General features: G+C 39.4%; 2 protein-coding genes across 4 annotated transcripts in view; one reads left to right on the forward strand and one right to left on the reverse strand.

Annotated features, from left to right (window-relative positions):
- On the forward strand, positions 1–9,528 carry LOC140118539 (myotubularin-related protein 9-like). 3 transcript variants are annotated; one of them, XM_072136588.1, is made up of 10 exons: positions 1–398; positions 1,750–1,909; positions 3,758–3,883; positions 3,965–4,138; positions 4,401–4,618; positions 5,437–5,598; positions 7,376–7,517; positions 7,613–7,833; positions 8,630–8,781; positions 8,855–9,528. In XM_072136588.1, the coding sequence occupies exons 1-10, from the start codon at positions 202–204 to the stop codon at positions 8,941–8,943; spliced, it is 1,641 nt and encodes a 546-aa protein (XP_071992689.1). In that variant the 5' UTR covers positions 1–201; the 3' UTR covers positions 8,944–9,528. The 3 variants fall into 3 exon arrangements, with proteins under 3 accessions (XP_071992689.1, XP_071992690.1, XP_071992691.1); XM_072136589.1 differs by having other exon boundaries at positions 3,965–4,006; XM_072136590.1 differs by having other exon boundaries at positions 261–398; positions 3,808–3,883.
- The window catches only part of EIF3I (eukaryotic translation initiation factor 3 subunit I), a 16,371-nt gene continuing 1,670 nt past the window's right edge, over positions 9,031–23,731 (reverse strand). The window contains exons 3-11 of the mRNA XM_072136598.1: positions 22,128–22,215; positions 19,486–19,551; positions 15,622–15,771; positions 15,286–15,413; positions 14,505–14,615; positions 11,991–12,080; positions 11,222–11,295; positions 10,853–10,945; positions 9,031–10,772 (exon numbers count right to left, since the gene is read on the reverse strand). Coding sequence (XP_071992699.1) covers positions 10,691–10,772; positions 10,853–10,945; positions 11,222–11,295; positions 11,991–12,080; positions 14,505–14,615; positions 15,286–15,413; positions 15,622–15,771; positions 19,486–19,551; positions 22,128–22,215 — 882 coding nt within the window. The 3' untranslated portion in view covers positions 9,031–10,690. The remainder of the gene's footprint in view (positions 10,773–10,852; positions 10,946–11,221; positions 11,296–11,990; positions 12,081–14,504; positions 14,616–15,285; positions 15,414–15,621; positions 15,772–19,485; positions 19,552–22,127; positions 22,216–23,731) is intronic.

The raw sequence follows: 23,731 nt of genomic DNA on the forward strand, positions 1-23,731 counted from the left end.
TAGTTGCATAGTAAAATATGTCACTAAGGGCAGGGAAGGGATGTTGTGTCACTTCTGAATTGGTATCAGTCTTGTTTCATTCCACATATTAAAGATTCCTTTTCATACTCTATTTCTTTGGAATGGAGCACGGCCAGATCATTGACTGATAGTTTATAAGCACAGTTGAACATTTGTAGGCACCTCTTGCTCATCCAGGACATGGAGCTCTCTCATCTTATACAGACTTCACAAGTGGAGAAGGTACGTGTATGCTGCCCCCTAATGCCTCCTGTGACTGGGACCCTATGTGTAAGCAGCCATCACTTGATACTCTCTGCGCAAGCTGTAGAAGATACAAAACAGGAAAAGTGCGAACTATGGCTTCTGCATTGTGCTGTGGACTCAGTGGAAAAAAGGTAAATTTACCAATCACACTGTTGTATAGCTGGTAAATCTTGCCATTTGATGTTTTACGATACATTTACAACTGTAAATTATAACTTAATAATTGTTTGTTCAATGTATTCTATTTTAACATATTACATTTTCTTTAACATCTATAATTTATAGAATGTACAATGTACAACCACCTAGGCTCTATTGCACAGAATTCTTCACTGAGTTAAATGTATATGTATATCTATAGTTTAATTCTATTACGTGCTTAAACATCTAAGCACACGCAAGTACTTTAGCTGATCACAACTAATAACATACAACCATACAGCTAGGGGTCATAACAGGACATAGAAATATGTGCCACAACAGTAAAAATACATATGTATATTATCATGCAGGTTACAAACAGTGCACCAAACCTATATTAAGAATATGAATACAACATTACATTTGTGTTAATGCTGTATATGACACTGAATTTTGTATAACCAAGCATTCGGTATGTAGTAAAATACTGTTGTATAATTAATTGTTTACCTGTTTGGTAATATGTTGTTTTATTATACATGCTGAATAAACATTTTCATGGTTATATAAAATTAGATTAAACAAATCATCAGTTATCACATTAACTTCAATTCCAAATGCCTTATACTACCAGTCAGTAAAAGTCCCTTTTATATGCAGATCATCAATAATAGGCACTAACAGAAACTTGTAAGGACAAATTAATCAATTATTGTGAGCCGAAACCAGGAGTGGTTCCATGAACGGAAATAAAGGTACAAGAATCGATGAAATAACTAATATTTGAACTGGCCCTTAGGATATATTCACATGCTGCATGTGTCTGCAGGCCCAAACATTTAGCCGCTGATTTAAACTGGCATGCAGTGTTTTGCCAACTGCTTCAGCGCATTTACCTGTCAGACTGTCAGAACTGTCAGACACATGGTGCAATTTTAACATATCAATCTGCATTTTAATAATGTGTGTTATAAGAAGCAGGAGGACTGTGAAAAATGCATTTGTATTTCAGTATTGTAGCTAGACTTGGAGAACTGGAGTGTGACATCTCACGGCACAGCCCTTCTTCTCTGTTCTGAGTAAGAGCAGTAGCAGGTTTCTGGTTAAAATTTATAGCAGCAGGCAGGAGGTGGCTCAAGGACAGTTTACATGCAGAACAAAGCAGTTTGAGTACAGAGAATACTTCAAGTCCAGCTACCTTCCTTAAATATAAATCCATTCTTTATAGTACTGCTACTTTGTCAAAACTACTGACCAATTCCTTTTAGTAACTTTGTACATGCTAACAAAATGCCAGCCATTCATACATTTTTGAAGATTCAACATTTTATTTTTCTAAAGTGTTCACAACATTGGTATGTTGAAGAGCAAAGAAAACAACAAAGATGGAGAAGGAGGATCAAGCTCAGGAACAGTCACTCTCAAGTGTAAGGATTTGCAGGTTATTCAATTGGAAATACCAGATATGGAAGAAACATTTAATGTTGCACGCTCTGTTCAGGTCAGTAACATCATGATATTATGGGCCCGGATCCATTCACAAGAATTGCATGGCAATACATTTTATCAGGGGAAAGTATAAAAAGCTTAACCTTATTACAGTCTTACACTTACCCTGTTAAAGTTTGGTATTTTTTGTATACTTGGGTGACCCTTAAAAAAATCTTTGGGTTTAACAGAGGTATGGTGAGAACTGTTCAATCTAGACAAACAGGCAGAAGTTGAGCTGTAGCCAACTGGGCAGAATGTAGTATAAATGCATTTATGGGCAGTTATTCCAGCTCCATATCTCTATAAATTGCCATCTGTATGTGTGCAAAGTATAAGTTGGAAGCTGTGCACGGACCAGACTTTGAACCCTGCTGACAATAGCATCTCCACAGTCATATGCTTAATGACAGTAGAAAGAAGCATTTAAAAAAACACACAGAATTTTAAAGGTATGTGCACAGGGGCCCAGCCCTTTCTTTTGGGCTGGAGGCAGCTGGGACTCAGAATACCGGAGTGGCTGGCTATTGCGACCTTGGGCACGCTGTGGTCACGGTGCTTGGTATGGGGACCGAAGGACTGTCTTATAGCCTGGCAGGTCTCCAGAAGGTGGTGTGTACAAGAAATATAGAAGGAGAGGCTGATATAGTGGTTTCTCCCTGTGGCAACCCCTGAGGTGTCTGTAGGATGAGCCCCTGGGTGATGGATGGGGAAGCCCACGGCGGTAAGCAGCCTGTATCCAGGGATCAGACGGAGGCAACGTTGTGCAAATCAACTCATACTTCTTTATTGAACAGCAGGCAACGGCCAGAACTATTCACAGCAGATTCTTGGTAGAAGATTCAGGCTGGGCTGGTGCAGATGGAACTGAGTCCGAGTGGTGGAGCTCAGTTCTGGGCTTTAGTCTCCGGACTTGCCTTGGTTGCCAGGTAGCAGGCCTGAGGCACCTTTAGTTCCTGGAATTAGGACAGTGGCTGTGGCAGACAGACCCTTATGCTCTGAACAGAGAGCTAGGACAGACCATGTGCTTCCGCCCAGCAGGGGTTTATGTATTTCCTGATCAGGTGATAGCACCTCTCCTATCACCTTCCAGCTTGCATTTCAAAAACATCATTGGACAATCACATATCACAATATTAACTGTTGCCGTACCAAGCAATTACACAATATACCAGGTTCTAGAAACATCCTAGAGCAGTGGTGGCGAACCTATGGCACGGGTGCCAGAGGCGGCACTCAGAGCCCTTTCTGTGGGCACCCGGGCCATTGCCCCAGCACACCAGACAGGTCATAAAGAATCTTCCTGCAGTTCCAAGCAACTTAAAAGATGCTGCTTTCAGTCATATTTTGATACTTACTTCGCTACTTGGGACTGTAGGAAGAGGGAGAATGTATAGAAAGGGCAGAATTATCTTTGGAGGACCTCCTGCTGGCCCTATGATTCTCTGAGTACTGAGGAAAACTGGAAAGAAGCTAAAATGATGCAAATTTTCCATCTTTCTACTGTCTGCTGTCCTCAGGAGGCCAATATGATTGAAAGTTGTTGAAGGACAGGGAGCAATAAGTTACTGCTTTAATTTTTGGTTGGCACTTCACAATAAATAAGGGGGGTTTTGGGCACTCGGACGCTAAAAGGTTCGCCATCACTGTCCTAGAGGGTTCATGACTTGGGAGTGCTGCCGTTTTCCTTTTGGATATCTATTGGATTCTGGTTGGTGAGAGTGCAGGATAGCACCCATTATTTCTTTTATATAAGACGGTGCTGCTGTCTTCCTATTCTTATATATATATATATATATATATATATATATATATATATATGGAAATATATGTAATGAAGATGTAATGATTTTGTCTCCAGGCTCTCTCCTCGCTGGATAACATTTCTCTCAGTTACCCATTTTTCTTCAGACCAGCAGGATGCAAGTTGGGAAAAGGTTGGTCACGAGATACGATGGAAAATTTTTATCACAAGCTCAAAGCTGAGGTAACTTCATTGTAAACATATGTATTCTCTACATTTTTGGAGATTTGTAGCAATGTAATAATGTTTAATGTGTCTTCCTAGACAGATGCTTGGAGACTGAGTGACGTGAATGAAAACTTTAAGGTTTGCCCCAGTTATCCAGAGAAGATTATTGTACCTTTATCCTGTTCTGATAACTCCCTAAAACGGGCTGCAGCTTTCAGACAAGGTCGCAGATTCCCTGTTCTGAGTTACTACCATTCAAGGACCAGATCGGTATGGAAAGCTTTAAATAATGTGACTGCATGTGCAAGGTTTCACTGATGCTGATCTCTTGTTGATCTTTTTAAGAAAATATATTTGTTTGAAATAACAGGTATATTGTGCTGACCAAGCATTTATGTCACATTGTAAAGCAGCAAAAATTGTATATGGATCAATGAATATAGGCTTGGCTCATGGTTTACTTCAAATGCCTTTTTTGACCACTGCATGTGCTACTTACGCTTTTCTTACAAATATCCTACACATGTCTCAGGTTTTGTTGCGATCTGCTCAGCCCCTGGTTGGCCCTAACCACCACTTTTGTGAAGATGATGAGAAGTTGCTTAATGCTGCACTTATGGGCCAATCACATGGATTTATTATAGATGTCCGCTATGAACAGGAAGCTAAGCAAGCTAGAAGTTCAGGTGGTGGCACAGAAAACAAGGACAGATATCCCAAATGGAGTATACTTTATCGTTCCTTAGAGAGGTATGGATAATAGAAGCTTAAATTTAAATCTTTGTCTGTGGATACAGTTTGAACTCACACTAGTCAGCTAAACTCTTCCCACCAGTTTGGAGACCATCCAGTTGCGCTCCGAGTGCCCAAAGAAAAGGCATCAGCAAACAGGAAAAACGAACACACTCCAGCGCAGGTACTTAGGTGTTCTAAAATCCAATTCTTTTATTAGTGATACAGCAATCGTAACATCGGGTAAAACACAGTAGCAATTGACGTGTTTCGGCTGAGCACCGTAGTCCTTATTAGTGTCGATCGCTACTCTGTGTTTTACCCGTTGTAACATTTGCTGTATCACTAATAAAAGAATTGGATTTTAGAAGACCTAAGTACCTGCGCTGGAGTGTGTTCGTTTTTCCTGTGGATACAGTTTGGGGAAAACCAGCCAATGACAGCCTTTGAAAGCTCAGGATGTAACATTTGTTTGCAGACATATTGTAAATACAGAATTAGTTAACCCTTACAGGATGCATAGCAGTACATATGCATAGATAGTTACTGGTTTTTGCCACTTGGTGGTAGTGTTGTATCACAAGTGGGGCACAGCAGTTAATAATATAGAATGACATAGGAATAAACTGGCAACGCAGCTTGGCAGCAGGGCATGGAGCTGTACTTCAGTACTTGGTGAGTGTGGGTCAATAGAATTAATACCCGAGTTGCTGGAAGTAGTGGGATTGCCAGTCCCAACTGGATCCACTTAGCATGAACACCAAGTACATTTAGTAATGGCACAAGTACAGGATATTACATATGCTTTATTTGCTAACCAATTGTTGTATGTACAGGGGACAGGCCCTACAAAGAAGCCTGACACGCTTGGTTGGTACTTGCTATGAAACCTATATGGGAAGGAATCATTGGCTCAGCAATTTACAAGCTTCACAATGGCTGTCTCATATCAAGGAAGCACTGAGTTTAGCAGGCCTAGCTGCTGAATGCATTGAAAGGTGGGGTGAAAAATTAATTATTAATCTGTTATTTTAGTTGTGCTCATAGAAGAAAGCAGAGACTAAAAAAAAACATTCTAGTATTTGCTTAATGTAGAGAGTCTCAAAGATGTTACTCGTTTATAAAATTGGAAGTAATGAATATTAAAGAAGACCTTTACTATCTCCCCAACATTTGCATTCTTTAACAGAAGTTGTTCCACAGTTCTTGTCCAGTTGGCCCATGGACCACCACACCCTTAAAGGGTTTGTCCAGGAATATGAACATTTGCTACAAAAATCCAAAATACTATAAATAAATGAATACAACAAAACTCAATGTCATTAATCACAGAATGGAGCTTAAATAGTTTGCTTTCACAAAATTTTATGGGCTTTCTAAAGCAGGCCAAGATGGCCACCACAGGATACTACAACTCCCATGATCCCACAGTTCCCAGTAACAGCTCCGTCTTCTCATGCTCTGCTCCGCCTACAGCCAAACATAGTGGTGATCACCTGACCTGCCCAGGCAGGTGCAGGACATATGATGTGAACATGTGACCAGCGCCCATCTTCTGTACATCTGCGCTCTCCACATTCAAAAATCTATACGTTTTTTTATTTTTCTATGCAAAGAGATATGTGAGGATTTGTTTTCTGCATAACAAATTGCACTTCATAGTGATGTCATTTAATATTTTATGCCCTGTACTAGGAAGCAGGGCAAAAAATCCAAATTCATTAAAATTGGTGAAAAAAGCTTATGCACCATTTTCATTTGGGCTTGGTTTTCACAACTTTCACTGTGCCCCCATGTCTCCTATATTCTTTGGGTCGGCACAATCAGAGGGATACTAAATTTATACAGGTTTTATGTTTTCATACATTTACATAAATGAAAACCTACTGTACATGTGTATGATTTTTACTGTCTATTTACATCTGTTCAAGGGAAAGGGAGGTGATTTGAATTTTTATGGGTTTTTTTTTAAATTTATGTTTTAACTTTTATATTATTATTTTTTAGTATTTATCAAACCCCTAGTATATTCTAACCCTAGGTTGTCTGATTAATCTTACCATATACTGCCATACTACAGTATGGCAGTATATGGGGATTTTCCACATCATCTACTACAATGTGCAAATCGTACATTGTAATAGATCAGTTAAAACAAGCCAAAGTCACAGGAAGCAACGATCTAAGCTAACATGGTGGCTCCCACGCACCGCCAGCTTTTCACCGCAGCCAGTGGTGATTGAAGGGTTAAAAATATGCAACAAACACCCACCTTGTAGAGGGCTCAGACCATGATCCCTCTCCATACACATGCAGCCGTGATGTACTAAATACATCAAGTATTAGTAAGGGGGGGGGGGGGTAAGGACACGAAGCATTTACATTTTTCATTATAATTATGTCCACAACATTTTTCTGATAATTGGAGCTAAATTTTAAACAAGTTATATTTTAGCTTATATTTTAATGACCAATTTGAATATGAATTATGATTATTCCTTGAATACCCATTTACATGGGGACTTTTATCAGGGCTTGTATGCCAGTTTTCTGTTGTACAAGCCCTTAAATAATCACAATTACAGGTTACTTTGGCATATTAAATGTCCTCCATAGGGTGCAAACCTGACTGCACTGAAAGCTCAGGAATGACTGTGGTTAGAGAAAAGAATTGCAACTGTGAGGCACTTAATGAAGGATACAGAGATAAAGGTGATGGAAGGTTGGCTTAAAGGTAATAATCCATATTTTACAAATATTCCTTTATTTGATCAGGGAAGGTACATGTGTACTTGTACATGGGGAAGAAGGGGCTAACAATACATTGCTGGTGACATCCCTCGCACAGCTCATTTTGTCCCCAGACTGCCGTACAATGGTTGGCTACCAGGAGTTGATTGAACGTGAATGGCTCCAGGTACCATCTAAACTGTTGTTTATACACATTACAGAAGGTCGTTCTCTAGGATAAGAAACGTTATTGCTCAACTGTTTAAATTCCTGCTTTCACAGGCCGGTCATCCTTTTCAACTAAGATGTGCTCGATCCGGTTGGGCACAGGGCCGCTTCAAACAAGAATCACCAAACTTTCTCCTCTTCTTGGACTGTTGCTGGCAACTTACACGACAGTTTCCTATGTCAATGGAGTTTAATGAGGAACTATTATGTACACTTGCAAGCCATGCATACAGTTCAGAGTATGGGACCTTCTTATGCAACAATGAAAAGGAAAGGCAAGTCAAACACACTATATAAATAAAATAGGTCTGTAAGTCTGAAACAAAATAAGAATCTTCTGACTATAAGATTGACCCCAGATTATGTTAAAAATAGAAAAAATACATTATATATACACACATATATATTACATACGCTTCTACTATATGCTACATATACAGTTCTACTATAGTCACCCATGCTGCACACTTCCCACACTGAAGAACGGTGCTTTGCTTCCTCAGATCAGGCAAAATGCTTTATCAGTGCTTCACCCGATCTCCACAAAAGTGATCTTGAGGATCTGGCAGAGACATTGGAAAATAATACGCAGGGCAATACTTAGGCCAAAACAATTATCCTATTACAAATATTTTCAGATGTTGCCATTAGTCATCTGTCTATCATCCCATTATAGTTTGTTTATATACTTTATAGTGTGATGTATATTGGATTATCTTTTTTACATTAAGCAATTTTTTTTCTGTGCTGTAAGAAAAGTATTCTTAAGAAGTTGATGCTATAAATCCAGTGAAGACTTTTCTCTACAAGACGAAATAGGGTTAGGTCTGGAAGTATAAGTTCCATATGATATCCTTGTTATCGTGTTACATTATTTGTCAGCATTCTTGCATATAATGTATGTGGTCCATTACTAGTCTCTTGAGTACACATTAGGGTTATATTTTAACAGTGCTGCTATATGGCTGCTTTGTTAACCTAAGTGGACAATGTAAAAGCTGAAGGTTCACCAGCAAGTAGCTTTTATTGTTTAGTTTCCTTATAAGTAATTTTTTTTTTTTTTCTCATCAGGAATTCATACAAGGTGCGAGAAAAAACTCACTCGCTCTGGGGTATACTCAACAACTTCAAACAGAGAAAACACCTTGTAAATCCAGTTTACGAGAGAAACCCATTAGCTATTTGGCCATCTGTTGCACCGCAAAGTATTCAACTATGGGAAGGTACGCACAAATATTGTTATATACATTTGTGCAGGACCATGAAAATGAACTCACATCTTGCTTGATTTTACAGGTTTTTTTCTTCGATACTTAGTGTCCACAGAACATAAAGAAAGATCCTGGCAACGAACATGGGAGCTCGTAGGTAAAGATCCCTGCTAGATTGCTTTGTTGGACCCATGGAGCCTTATAAAGCGTGTATTCTGCAGAACTTGCAAAATAAATTGGACAAAGAAACACCACAACACAGACTGTTCAGATTTTACTTTTATTTTCCATTTTACAAGATGTTATCCTTACAGAGAAGCCTCCATAATACTATGACCATAACATATCTCTGGCAAGCATGAAAAGCAGGCATGTTGTATATAAATAATGTGGTTCCAGACCCGTGAATTGTGGCTTCGGTCAATATTGATTCCTAGATGTTAAACAATTAAATGTTTATTGATTTTTTTTTCTAAAACAATGAGGTTACTCCATCTGAACTCACATCTGCAGTACCATCATTAAGAACATTTGTTTGGCATTCAGAAACTACTATTCAAACTATTTAGAATTCAGTTAACCCTTTATTTGTTGACACCTCAAGTTAAGGCCTTTTTCACACGAACATATGATTTCTCCAGTACTGCGTTTCTGTGCTTTATTAGGCTGGATTCACACAAACGTATGCCCACTGGGCTGTAGTTGGGCGAGCATATGTAGAGGAGTGTATATATATATATATATATATATATATATACACATACATACACACACACGTGATGTTTATCATCTGTATGTGCACGTATGTCACCATATTCGTACATCATCTGTATAAAATACAGCGAGCTGGCAAATGATGGCTGGCTGACAGAATGCACCTCCCACTGGTTCTGGTCTCTCTGGATATTGCACGTATACACAGCAGCATACGGTGCACAAACGTATGCATGCTATACATTTTAAACATTAGCCATAGACTTCTATGGGCATACACAATTTATTTCGAAATTGTTATTTCGAAATACTGGAGAAAATAGGACATGCTTCATATTTTTTCATGTCTCCCTCATGGTACATTGGACCATAAGGGCATGTAAATACGGCTGTTTTCATATCCGTGTGAAAGGTCTAAATCATATTTTTACAGTAGAATTCAACCTTCTAAATGCGAAGAGCAAATTCTGCAAATCTCCATGCAGAGAGAAGTCAGAGAAAGATTATTCCCAATGAGTGTTAATACTAGTCACTTAGGTGCCCTGTATTGTGGGATCACTTGCATTTTGACTCTAGTTGAGGGAGAGGCAGACACATATGTTGTGTCACTCTCCACTGAAAATATACTTGCTCTAAATGCATTATGGTTAAATTACAGCTTATCTTAAAAAAGCCAGCATTTAACACAAGAGAAAAATGTACATAAAATGTCATATTTTATTCTTTAGCTAGAAGGTAAGCAGTTAAATTGTTATTTGTCTCAAAATGTCCATAAAATGTAGACACTTTTACAATTTAATTTAGGACTATGACTTCAGGAAAAGTCGTCAGCATTTTACCAGCTAAATGTAACATAGTTTAAGGGGGAAAAAAAAAAAACGGGAAATTTATTTTAATAATCCTCCAAAGGGTTTAAACACCAATGTAAAACAGGGTTATAAAGGCTCAATCTATAAAATATTCTCACATTCTAAAACATCATCACTCTGATGGACCATATTTTATCTGAGAGAAGGCATTGTGTATACATACAGCAATCTTCAAGCACTGGCCCCCAGCCATAACAATTTACAACCCTATTTTACAGATATGCAAAACCACTTCAATATATTCACAAAACAATGTGCCTTGCACTGCTTTCCAATTTAATTATTTTGTGATAGGAATCCATTCAAGTGTATTCTGAGCAGCCGACAAAGCATCCAACTCAAGATTCAAACTCAAAATCAAAATATTGCTGGTCAAAGTAATGTATTCTGCAATAGCCATCCTCTCCACCACTGCTATAACTGTAGAGAGATAGAAAGAGAACTAATCACAATCATGTTATCAATTAACTTCATTATAGATTACATGAAATTGTACTTACCTTTTGCCATCTGGGTGGAATGCTAAACTGTTGATGGGTCCAAAATGGCCCTTCACTCTCCCAAATTCTTCTTCAACAGCTACATGGAAAAATCTGAAAGCAACAGACAGTACATCAAAGCTCTATTGGGTTATTTTGAATAAGGGTTTGTACATTCAACCCAATTCAGTATGGGAAACAGTTTGCATGTTGGCCATATTTCCAAACTGAAGACAATACTCGGCATTATAGTTTCATATCCTCACAGAATCATAAGGCTGTGAGTTTGGGTCAGAGTTCTATCCTTAGTCTAGGAAACATGGTTGACACAGACTAGGTTCCCCCAACTGAACACAGCACCAAAGATTAAATTAAAACCATTTGGCTTACCTTGCCTCAAATTTACCAATCCTAGTGGATGTAGTGGTCACATCCATGGCTTCCTGTCCTCCTCCCAAAACAACCTGCACACAGTTAAGAACAGAAGTCCAATTTAGCTTGCCTTTACCTTTTCACTTTTTCCGTCAGGATAAAACATATTCTATTACTATAACTCCCTGACAATTAATGTGCAATGTTAAATAGTTAAAATTTCAAATCACAAGTTTCTTGATCTGTACAAAAAATACAATTTTATAAGATTACTATTAAAATCGCCTAGATTTCTTAAACCTCTTAAAAGGGGTTCTCCAGTCATATGAAGTTATCCACAGAATAGAGCCTAATTTGCTGATCTGATGGGGTCTCACCGATGGGACTCCCACAGATCACGGGAACAGGGGCCTCTTTTCCCCGTCAACTCTAAGGTGCTGACGAAGATTTCAGAGTATGGTGCTCAGCTATCTCAGTCAGCACTACAGAGATGAACGGAGCAGCCAATGCATGCACAACTGGCTCTTCTGGTCACCTCGAGCTACGATGGGGAGTACAACGGATCGTTGTTCTTGTGATCAGTGGGAAACACATTATTGAGAAACCCACCGATCAGCAAGTGGATGTGGGCCTAACTTTCTATGACTGGAGAACCCTTTAATGCTCATTGTTGTGCCATTAATCCCCTATTGCATCTCAAAAAAATTAGTTAAGGGAGACGCTCGATGCGGTTTTAAAAAAGAAGGAGTGGTGACTTGTCTTCATTAGTGGTATAATTTTTACTTACATGATCATAGATTGGAGATAGTGCAGCAGAATTGACAGGCCTCTCTGTACGAAATGTTTTCTGATGTTCTAGGGTTGTCGTGTCGAAGAGCTGAAGAAAAATTAGTGGATTATCATTGTGAAACTAAATGGGATTCAAATCAATTTTTACCCCTATCAGTGACTGCCCTTACAGTTGTCTATGGTGGTCACAGTAATGAATTGGCACAGGAAGCTGACACTCACACCTGGGCTCTTAACAGTGCCGTGGAGCAGGTAAGCCAAACCTCCAACTCAATTTCCTAAACTTCAACTCTGACCCTCGCTCCACCAAAATGGTCACCAACTGCACAACTCCACAGTCCTGTTTTCCTGTTCCCTCTGGAAGTGCTTGAGGTAATTATGGGCATTACCACACCCTGCAGAGTCCAATAAGTACTTCCATAACAGAGTTAACGTAACTGATGGCAGATCATTGGTGCAGGGTAATGGAGAGTGCTGCTGGGAAGTCTCCATGCTCTTGGGTCCTCTCCTGCCGCTCCGTCCTGTGCCCTGACTCCTGACACTGGTTGTATGAATCAATGTCAGGACCCAAAGCAGAGGGACCAAAAGTGGTAGGTGCTTGTCAGCTGTACAGTACTGTTCCCGGGTCCTCTCCTGCTGCTGCTGCAGTTCTTTTCCAGGTCCTGCTGCTGCCACATACAACCAGCGCGAGACACAGAGCAATGAAGAAGGTGCAGTATGGTGCAGGCAGGAGAAGAAGAGACAAGGAAGGAGAGGATTTATTTATATGTCAGTCTTATGCTCTGAGGGTATTTGTCTGCTCTGTGGTCTGTACTATTAGTATCTGCTCTGGGGTCTGCACCATTATCTGCTATGAATGCCGTATTTGGTTGCTGGGTTGGCATTTATTGCAGTACTGGGGCATTTATCATTTCAGGGTTGGCATTTTGTGCTGTACTGCGGCTATTGATGCAGCCCTTTAAACTTGAGCAGTATGATAGGAAGGACCAATAAATGTTGCTCACTCCTGGAATAAAATCCATAGATCAGGAATGGAAAAAATGTAAAAGGAAATTTACATTTTTTAATAATTTATTATAGGTTTGTGGAATCTGTCCATTTAATCACGACTCCGATTCACCAAAATTGTCACGGACTGACTCTACAGCTCTTGCTCTTAAAGGAAATCTACCTTTTGGTTTTATGCATTGTGAAGCAAAAATACCTTGAGAATGCTGCAGCTATATTGATGCAGAAACATATGTTGTTTAACCCCTGAACTGAGTGGTTCTGCTCAAAAAACTATTAACATTCAGGACCTTGGGAAAGCTGGGTGCCTACATAAACACATTACACACAGAGCTTCCTGAACTGTCCAGAACTTATCAAACTGAGCTGGATGACTCCTACAAAGCAGCTGGGGGATGGTGCAGCGATTGATTACTTCTGATGATGTATTCTCTGCTTATGCTGCTGAAGCAGAGCATAATTAGGGTGAGGAGAAGAGCTGAGCGAGCCAAAGGAGCTAGAGTGCCTCATTATCATAATTTTACAATTGCTTTACAAAAAAAAAAAAAAACACACCACAGAAAAAAAACAAAAACAACACTCTGTTCAAGGATTAAACAAGATATGTTTCTGCATCAGTGTAGCTACAGCATTCTCAAGGCATGTATGTTTCTTAATGCATAGAATCAAAAATGGTAGATTTCCTTTGAGGCACAATACTGAAATAAACTCACCATAACCACTTACAAGTCAAAGGCAAACATGAGATATAAAGGGATTTAGCGTCAACAACCTTGTAAAGAGGTTGAAGGTTTAGATGCCTTTACGTGTCTAGCCAGCCATTACTACGTAACCATGCAAAATAGCACAAGTACAAGCCAAGCAGAAGAGTGTAATCATACCTTTGTGTGTTTGTAGCAGCAGGACTGTGAAAAAAGCATTTGTATCCCAGAATTACAACTGGGCTTAGAGAACTGGGAAAGTCTCTTAACTATAATATGCTGACAATCTCTGCATGGGGTTGCTTTATTGCCCCTTGTAGGTCTGCTTGAAAACTGTAGCAGGGAACTGGCTGAAAACAGGAGCAGACACTCGAGAGAGAAGGTGCTGCAGAGCAGATCAATGCAGAGGTCTGACAGCAGAGTAAGGAAGCCCCCCAGTACTCCAAGTCCAGCAACAACCCTGGAATATGCATTTTCACAGTATAGTAAAGCAGCTTTCAAGAGCTACTAACACCATCAGCAGTTTGTATGGTCAAAACTGCTGACAGGTTCCTTTTAGCCACATAGTGAATGGCACACTTAAAGTCTAAAAAGATGAGAATGTTATATCATAATAACTAGTTACAAAATAATTTTAAAAACATCATTCTTTTAACTTGTGAATTGTAGTAACTAACTACCACATTTTCCAAACAAAAAAAACACCCTATTCTTTTGGGCTTTTACACCAATGAACAGCAGCTATTTGATTAAGCTAATCAGTTAATGTGACAATCCTTAAAAGAAGAAAAGACTTCCCTTACCTTGGCACTGCAGTCTTTGGATGCAGTGATAAACATGGACATATCACTGGAGCTCTGAATGTCATTGATCTGTTTAGAATGTTCTTTGATACTGTTGACAACTTCTCCTGACTGAAGAATAAAAAGAGTTAAAAAGTACAAAAACACTACATACAAGGTTTTTTTTTCCTAGTCCAGCAGAGGAGGCAGAGAAGTGTTTGCTCTTTTCTATCTTAGCCATGTTCTATGGTTGGTTTGAATTAATGTGAAGATTGTTTAATAAAGACAAGTTAAAGGGGGGGGGGGGTCTAACCCTGCAAATAAAACCCATTAAAAAAACAATCCCAGACAACTCCATTAACAAAGATGCTAGCAAAGAGAAAGTCATCTAATAGTTTAAAATGCTACTATGTTTAGCAGAATAACAAAAAGTTATAAAATGTTGAAATATATGGTGAAAATATGTTGATATAATAGAAGAGGAAAAACCGTACTTACCCATGGAAGTTATAAGGATGCTAGTTTATTGAGACGTTTACATTCAGACATGGGAAAGAGGGAATTGCAGGATATTCCTCCCTCCTACGTATGTTCAATAAACCAGCAACCTTTTGATGGGCAAGTGCAATTTTTCTTTTCTATTATATTAATGCAGTTTACGGGACCTACACAGTATGAACAGAGCACCATTTACTAATGAAAATATTGGACCTAGGCTGTTATCCCAGCATATTGTTGTCAGGTACCATGCAGTTTCACACCACTTTAAAACTGTATATGGTGTAAATAGTTTGTTGCTCACCTTTGCACTATACTGGTTCAGCTCTCCATTTTCATGTCCGGCAATGATGTTCTCTCCTAAAGGTCCCCACACAGCACTTGTTATCTTTGACTCACTACAGTTAATCTTCATGTAGGGCTCATTGTCCTCTGAAAGAAAAAAAAATAAAAAAGGTATTGACCATGTAATATATTTAAACACAAGAGTTTGTACATCCCATTTACATCCTGCCTCTTACTGCTCCATTAACCAGCAACATACAGCAGCATGTTCTGCTGATCACACAAGGCAGACCCCTGTGATCAGACATTTCCCCCCTATCCTGTTAATCCCTTCATAGAGCAGATTTCTCCTCACCAATCTGAGATGGGTCTCTAAGGTCAAAGAAGCTGACAAAACACTGGTAACCCATCTGCTTGTCTGTTGAAAACATGATGATATTTCCACCAAAGTCAAATCCACAGGTTCTGACGGCAGAGTTGGTCTGCAGCAGAGCTAGCTGTTTTCCTAAAGGGAAACAAGGAAATCAATTAGAATTTAGTAGAAGAACAAAGACTATGTAAAAATTATCCTAGAAAACAAACATTCATTGTGATATGTTGGTTGTTTCCAATAGACAATAGAAACTTTTATAGACATTAACCCCTTAAAGGTAGATCGGGTGGTAGGTGGATCAATGGGTTACATCTGAGGTTACACGAGGCGGCTACTCCACGCCCCGGTAGCCTCTTTTCTCCTCCTACTTACCATCTTCGGCGCGCAGCTGCGCGCCCTCGTCCGACGATCCTGCAGTCTGCGCATGTGCAGAACAGCAGGCCCGCACCTGTGCAGCCCCGGCTTTGGAGCAGTGACCACGCAGGCACGGACCTGCTGTTCTGCGCATGCGCAGACTGCCGGATCGTCGGACGAGGGCGCGGAGCTACGCGCTGAAGATGGTGAGTAGGAGGGGTAAAGTGGCTACCGGGGCGTGGAGTAGCTGCCTCATGTAACCTCAGATGCGGCTACTCCACGCCCCAGTAGCCGCATAATAAAATTAGCATAAACGTTTCATAAAAGTTACCAAAAAATTGCGGGGACGTGAGGATTAGCCCTTAAAAGGGCTATCCTCACTTCCCATTTATCCACCTACCACCCGATCTACCTTTATAGGTAGATTTGTGGTGGTAGGTGCCCTTTAAGGACGCAGCCATTTTGTAGCTTAAGGCTCAGTCCCATTTTTTGGATTCTGACTTGCGTCTCTTTATATGGTTTTAAATTTTTAACACTGTTACACTGATTCTGTGACCGTTACCTGTTTTATGGGGGCACAGCGAGGCGCAGAAGGGAAGAAGTCCTGCCGCTGCCAGGATTTTAGTTTTCTCGTTGCCCCCTTTTGAAGGCTATAAAATTTTCGCTTTTTCGTTATTGGGGCAATGTGACGGCATTTTTTTTGCGGGATGAGATGCTTTTTCCAGTGTTACCATTTTGGGGTTGGTATCACCTATTGTTGAAAATTTTTGAACTTTTTTTGAGGTCATGAGTAGAAAAGCATCAATTCTGTACTGGATTTTTTACTTTTTTTTTTTTTTTTTTTGTGTTCACCGTATAGACTAATAATCCTGTTATCTTTATTCTATGGGTCGATACGATTACAGGGATACCATGAATATTTTTTTTTATGTTTTACTAAATTTGCCAAATAAAACCCTAATGTGGGGAAAAATCTATCATTTTTGCATCGCCGTCTTCCAAGTGGCATAACATTGTTACGTTTTTGGCTACAGAGCTGGTTGATTGCTTGTTTTTTGCGGGACATGTTGTACTTTTCAACAGTATCATTCTGGAGTACATATGTTTTGTTGATCACTTTTTATTGCATTTTTAGTGGGATATAATAGGTAAAAATCATAATTTTGGGCGGGTTTTTAACTTTTTTTTTTACGGCGTTCATCACATGGGTTCAATAGTTATTTTGTTTTATTCTATGGATTGTTACGGACGCGGTGATACTATATATGTGGGGTTTGTGTTATGATTTAGACTTTTTTGAGCGTTATATGTCTATATATTTTAGGGCTTATGGCCATTTTTAGCAAGTTATAAAGTTATTTTTTATTGAAAAACATTTTCTTTTTAATTTTTTACTTGATCCACCATGGGATATGAACAAGCAATCTGATTGCTTGTTCATGATAATACTCTGCAATACTCATGTATTGCAGGGTATTAGCAGTGTCAGCCTATGCAGATGCCATCTTACAGACGCCATCTTAAAGGCACTGCCTTCAGGCTTCTCTGGGGTCCCGATCGGACCCCAGAGGTGCCATAACAGCGATCGGCGTCCCCGACCGCGGGTGTTAGCCGGGGATGTCAGCGGTAGATTACCGCTGAAATCCAGCGACCCCTGATGCCGGTTCGGCTGCTGTGCAGAGCTGAACCGGCATAGTCTCTGCAAAGTAGCTGTACTGCGCTGAGCGCTATTCGCGGGAATCAGCGCAGTACAGCTACAGCGCAGAGCGCTAAGGGGTTAATACATATGACAAAAATAACTTTCTACCTGGGATTTAGGATTTGTTTAGTCTTCGAGTAAACTGCAGAAAGGACAGAAAGACCCCATTTTTTGGATTCTGACTTGCATCGCTTTATATGGTTATAACTTTTGAACACTGTTACTTAGATTCTGAGATTGTTCTTTCCCCACATGTTGCGCTTCATTTTAGTGGTAAATGTTGGATGATAAGTTTTGCCTTTATTTGTAATAAAAAATTTTAAAAACTGATGAATTTTTTTTAAAGAATTTGCCATTTTCAAAATCATCTAGTGTTCAGGCAGATAGTTTTCCCACCTAAATTAGTTGCTGAATAACATTTCCCATATGTCTGCCTTACATTTTCATAATTTTTGAAATGTCTGGATAATTTATTTTGATGTCACGCGGCTTACAAATCAAATATAGTTTATTCTGTAATTTCAAGGAGATTTCAGAATTGACTTTTTGGTGATCATTATTGTTTGTAATGAAATTTGAATTCTATAATATTAGAAACCCCTATATATCAACCCATTTTCAAATCTGCACCACTCAAAAACAGCTTTTAGGAAGAATGTTAACCCCTTGAGATCTTCATAGTAATTAAATCAAAATGGAGGTGAAACTTAGAGTGGTCCAATTTTGAAAACATTGGGAAAGATTCAAGATTTTCAAAATGTTCTACTTTTTTGACAGTCATAACAGCAAAAAAAACTTTATAACTAACATTTACATGTAATACACAGCAGACACCCACAGCTTCTGGCACCGCCTCCGTTCGGCAGTAGTACATCACGATGTGGAAAGTCCCTGTCTCTCCTTGATGTACTACTATGTCAAATGTCGGTAAGGAGTTAAGATGACATGAGCTTGGTATGTATGCATGCATGCATGCATGCATGCGTTTTAAGAAATAGACAGCTTATTTCCTATCCACATGGAAAAGGGATTGTTGGTATCTTCGACAACAATACACGGGGTTATCCCACGTTATGAGGCTAACCACAATCCACAGAATAACTGTGGACAATGAGATTGGTGAGGTTGTGTCTGCTGGAAGCACCACCGATAACAACAATTTGACCCTTGTAATCTGGAGAAAGGGAAGCGCATGTACATGCATGGGGGGAGCCGTAGGACAAACATGCATCCTGACTCTCCATTTAATTCTATGGGAGTGCCAGAGATTGACAAGCACAGCATTTTGCTTAGTCAGTTGCGGGGTTCCATATTCCCTTGATCAGTTGGACTTTCACTGATCACCTAGTTATCCCCTATGCTGTAAATAGGGAATAACTTCATAAATCGGAAAAGCCCATGAAAGTCCCCCAGGTTAAAAAAAAATAAGCCGACCCGAGTATAAGTTGCTATGACCACAGTGATATAAGCTTATACAGGTCTTATTGTGTTTTAATACATTTAAAAAAAATTAAAACCTTCTGTTGTCAATAACTTTTTCATACTTCGGTGAACAGAGCTGTGTAAGGTGTATTTTTTTGTGAAATGAGCGGACATTTTAATTTCCACCATTTTGGGGACTGTATGAACTGTTGATCATTTTTATTAAATTATGACGTGTTGCAAAATGGCGAAAAGGTTGTTAAAGGGTTAAAACATAACATGCCCTATTCGGTAACATATTTTGAAATCTGGAAAAAGCTTTAAAAGATTACAAAAAAAACCTCTAATATTACAATTAAGATATCATTTACCTGTCTCAAGGTCCCATAACCTGCAGGAATTATCTGCGGATCCAGAAAGCACATGACGTGTGTCCCCTGTGCATTTGAGTCAAGGATGTTAGCATAGTTCATAGCACAAAACAAAATTTTAAAAAAGTGAAAAAGAAAGTTAAATCCTATGCGAATCCGGCACCAGGTATAGATAATCGAATAGTAGCTTCTGTTCTGCACTGACTAGTCTATCCAAAAGCAAGGAGGGACCAGTGGAAGTGATGTCCAACCAAAGCAAAGTGTTAAAAGGTGAACTCTGGTTTACTATCCAAACTTACACAACCGCTGCAGCATTTGTCTAAAAAAGAAAATAAAATAAAAACAGCCGCTCACTCGACTCCTAAACCTCCACAACCATATACGATATGAGAGATATGCAGAATTTGTGGAATATCTAACCAGTTGTTTACATGGCCAATTGGATCAGTTTAGAAAAGTGAGGTCCTTTTGGCATACCCGTAGCGATAGCCCATCTGCCAGTTACTGCTGGATCTTAGATCTGTGGGTTTTCTCCCCCCATCATCCTGTACCCCATCTAACCCTCCACTTTGTGGTGTTCCTTTATATATCTCTATATCTGTATTTTTCGGACTATAAGGCGCACCATCAATAAATGGCCGCTAAAACATCTAGGTTTATATGTAAGGCACACCTGATTATAAAGGATGAATGACCAGCTCGGGGCAGACCTGTGTACAGTTCAAGGCAGCTGTTGTCTGGAAGTACGGTTCATAGACAGGCGGTCCCCTACTTATGAACACCCGACTTACAGACGACCCCTAGTTACAAACGGACCTCTGGATTTTGGCAATTTACTACAATAAACAGCTATAGCTATAACAGTTATAAATGATGTCTGCAATGAAGATTTAGTATTAATCCTGTTTTTTTATGACAACCCAACATTTTTAAAATACAATTGTGACAGACACCCAAAAAATTTTGGCTGGGTTTACAATTATAAAGTATACAGTTCCGACTTACATACAAATTCAACTTAAGAACAAACCTACAGACCCCATCTTGTATGTAACCCAGGGACTGCCTGTATAAGGCACACTGGACTATAAGAGGCATCTTTAATTTCTGAGAAAATCAAAGGATTTTTTGTGCGCCTTATATTCTGAAAAATACGGTATAAGTTTTGGACTTAGAAATTTGGATATTTTGGAAAGCAAATGGGTATATGGCTGAATGTATGAAACAGCAATTTGAGCACCTTGTTGCTCCTTATAAAGACTATCGGACTATAAAAAAAAACCTAGTAAAGCACCAGTGGTCATGATTGTTGTATTCCCACTCATCAAAATGTCAGAACATTTAAAGGGGTTGTCCACTTTCAGCAGATATGTGATGTGTTTTGCGTAAGGAAAACTCATCCAATTTTCCAATATACTTTCTGTATCAATTCCTCAGTTTTCTAGATCTCTGCTTGCTGTCCTGCTACAGAAGCTTCTAAGTTTACTTCCAGTGGATATATTTCTGTCCATGGTCATGTGATGGACATGCAGGTGCACAAGCCGTTATCACAGAGAGTAATAGGAGTTACCTCCATCACACCATACGGACAGATTCTATCCACTGGAAGTAAAAATAGAAGCTGTTATAGCAGGACAGCAAGGAGAGATCTAGAAAACCGTGAGGAATTGATACAGAAGTAATATTGGAAAATTGGATAACTTTTCCTTATACAAACCATATCAAATATTTACTTAAAGTGGACAACCCCTTTATTCATGGCAGCTCATTTATGGTTGAACAGTAGAGGCAGCCTCATGCAGGGTTTAAGTACAGTATGTTTTATTTTACTAAATGTCCAAAAAAAAAAAATTAAATAAATAAATGTCATAAAACGCGCAAAAATATGTCCAAATCATACTGTTTGTGTATAGTTTATCATGGTTTTACTATTTTCTAAGTTTCAACAATCCATGTATGGCCGTAGTGCAACCTCTGAGCCTGTATTTAAAGGACTGAACATCGTCCCAAGCAAGACTATCAGCTATCCATCTATGCTGCATCCCTACGAGACAACAACTCTTTGTCAATTCTGTCTTTATAGGTAAAACCATGGAGATAAAAAAAAAAAAAAAAAAAGGTCACAATAATAGCCCACCTCTGTAGACTGTACTATACTACAGAGACAGCATGTCATGAATATACATAAACAGTATCTTCATACCTGTTATAGCTAATGTTGAGACCATTGAATGGGAGAGGTCAAGACGGAAACTCTGTACTGGTTTGCATGAACAGGACAGCCGTTTCATAGGGATGCAGGTACTTGCAACAATATAGACAGACTATGCTGCTTGGAGTCCTGCACCACTAGCAGTGTTTAGTCAGTGGATTACATTCCATGTACTGTCCCATTTCATAGTCTGAATAAGCTTTACAGCTTGGGACACATGGGTTGTTTTGGCAGCAAAGTGTGGTGAACCAGGGGCATACATTCCCCAGCAGAAAGGAGAACTGCAAAATAAGGCTTTTTTTTAGCAGGTTAGGTAAAAAATACTAATTTATCATGCAGGTTCTCTTCTAAACCTGGGGTGGTTATTATTCGTTCGTCACTTAATCCCTGACATTAATAAAGTCCAGAAGATTTGTAATAAAAAGGATACAGTCCACATCCACACACCACACAGCTCCTGTGTGACCGTTGTAGGTTCCCAGGCGTTCTCCATTTACAGAGTACCAAACATTAACCACCTAAAAGACAAAAAATATAAAAGCTTTTCAGGGTTTCAAGAACAGCCTGCCTGGTGAAGTTTCCCTAATATTTCATCTAAGCAACAGGAGAAGTATAATTAAGAGTAATTTAACTTTAGAATTGCATAAAGCAATAGTGGCAATTCCAGTAAACTTAGCAATATTAGAGAAAGATGTTTATGTACTCCTTTCCCCTGCAGTAATTATTTTGTGTTTACCTTGTCTAAAGCTTTCTGACCTGTCCTCCACTGACAGCCGAGTATAAAAAAAAAAACCTGATAGGTTTGTAATGACTTAGCTCCTTAGGCTGCATTCACACAAACATGTGCCCACTCGGCTACAGCCAGGTAGGTATGCTGGAGAGGAGGAGAGGTGAGCGCTGCTCACCCCTCCCCTCTACATAGAAAATAGAGCCACATGGCCGTTCTTACGTCCATAGATAGAGCATGCTCTGTCTTTTTTGCGGGCACGGCTAGCAAAAGCCAGTGTGCCATAGACGACTGTGGGCGACGTATATCCGGCCACAAATTTGCGGTCAAAAAATACATCCCACGTACGTTCGTGTAAATGCAGCCATACAGCAAGTACTTGGACAGCCTTAAAACCTTATAGAACTGAATCAAGGGTAATAGTCTCTACTTATGGAAAGTCAGTAATTGGCCTCATTTTCTTATCTCTTTGATGTGTACAGGACGTCAGATACACTTCTTACAGCAGGAGTGAGAAGGAGCAACAAAAATGCAGAAGTATATTACGAATAAGATATAGATATAGTGGATTAGTTAAAGGTTGGACTTTACCTCATGTTTTCTGTAGTGTGTGTAAGTGTGGGGGGCAAGTCATTTGGTAATTTACCATTATACATATATATTCTGCATCACTTTCTTGATATCTTAAAGGAAACCTACCATTTCAAATGGTAGGGGTACTTACTTTCGTTAGTGTTACTAACCGCTGTATTGCGGTTTTAACACTTTTTAAACTTTATAGCAGAAGCTGCTTCAGCGATGCGTGCGCACGATTGTGCGCGCGCCTACATAGGAAATGCCGGAGAAGTTGCGCGCTGCGCCGCAGCAGCTTCTGCTATAAAGTTTAAAAAGTGTTAAAACCGCAATACAGCGGTTAATAACACTAACGAAAGTAAGCACCGGCACCAGCTCACCCTGAGTTGGTGCTCGGTACTTACAGCTTATACCTACCATTTGAAATGGTAGGTTTCCATTAAGTGAAGTCCCCTGTGTTTTTTTACCTCATCAGCAAGGCATTCCTGATCCTAAAATGGCCGCAGAAGGAGGGTCATATGATCTCTTTCTGTCCACAAACAATCACCCTGCCAGGACCTTATGATAGTATTCATGAATATAAGTTGAAGGCTGGGCGATTGTTCATGGACACCTATGGATACATATCAATAAAGCAATGCAGACTGTTTAACCCCTTTCAGTAAAGCCTTTTAATGCCTGGTCAGAAATATTTGTCCCAGCGGGACTGGGTCTTATTAGCAGCTCTGATGAAC

The sequence above is a fragment of the Engystomops pustulosus genome, chromosome 2, assembly GCF_040894005.1.
Source record: "Engystomops pustulosus chromosome 2, aEngPut4.maternal, whole genome shotgun sequence".
NCBI lineage: Eukaryota > Metazoa > Chordata > Amphibia > Anura > Leptodactylidae > Engystomops > Engystomops pustulosus.

Coding starts and splice junctions, on each gene's coding strand:
- LOC140118539 (XM_072136588.1), top strand. CDS start 202: ATGGAGCTCTCTCATCTTATACAGACTTCACAAGTGGAGAAGGTACGT. Junction 4,619..5,436: donor CTTTATCGTTCCTTAGAGAG/GTATGGATAATA, acceptor TTGTATGTACAG/GGGACAGGCCCTACAAAGAA. Junction 7,518..7,612: donor TTGAACGTGAATGGCTCCAG/GTACCATCTAAA, acceptor CTGCTTTCACAG/GCCGGTCATCCTTTTCAACT.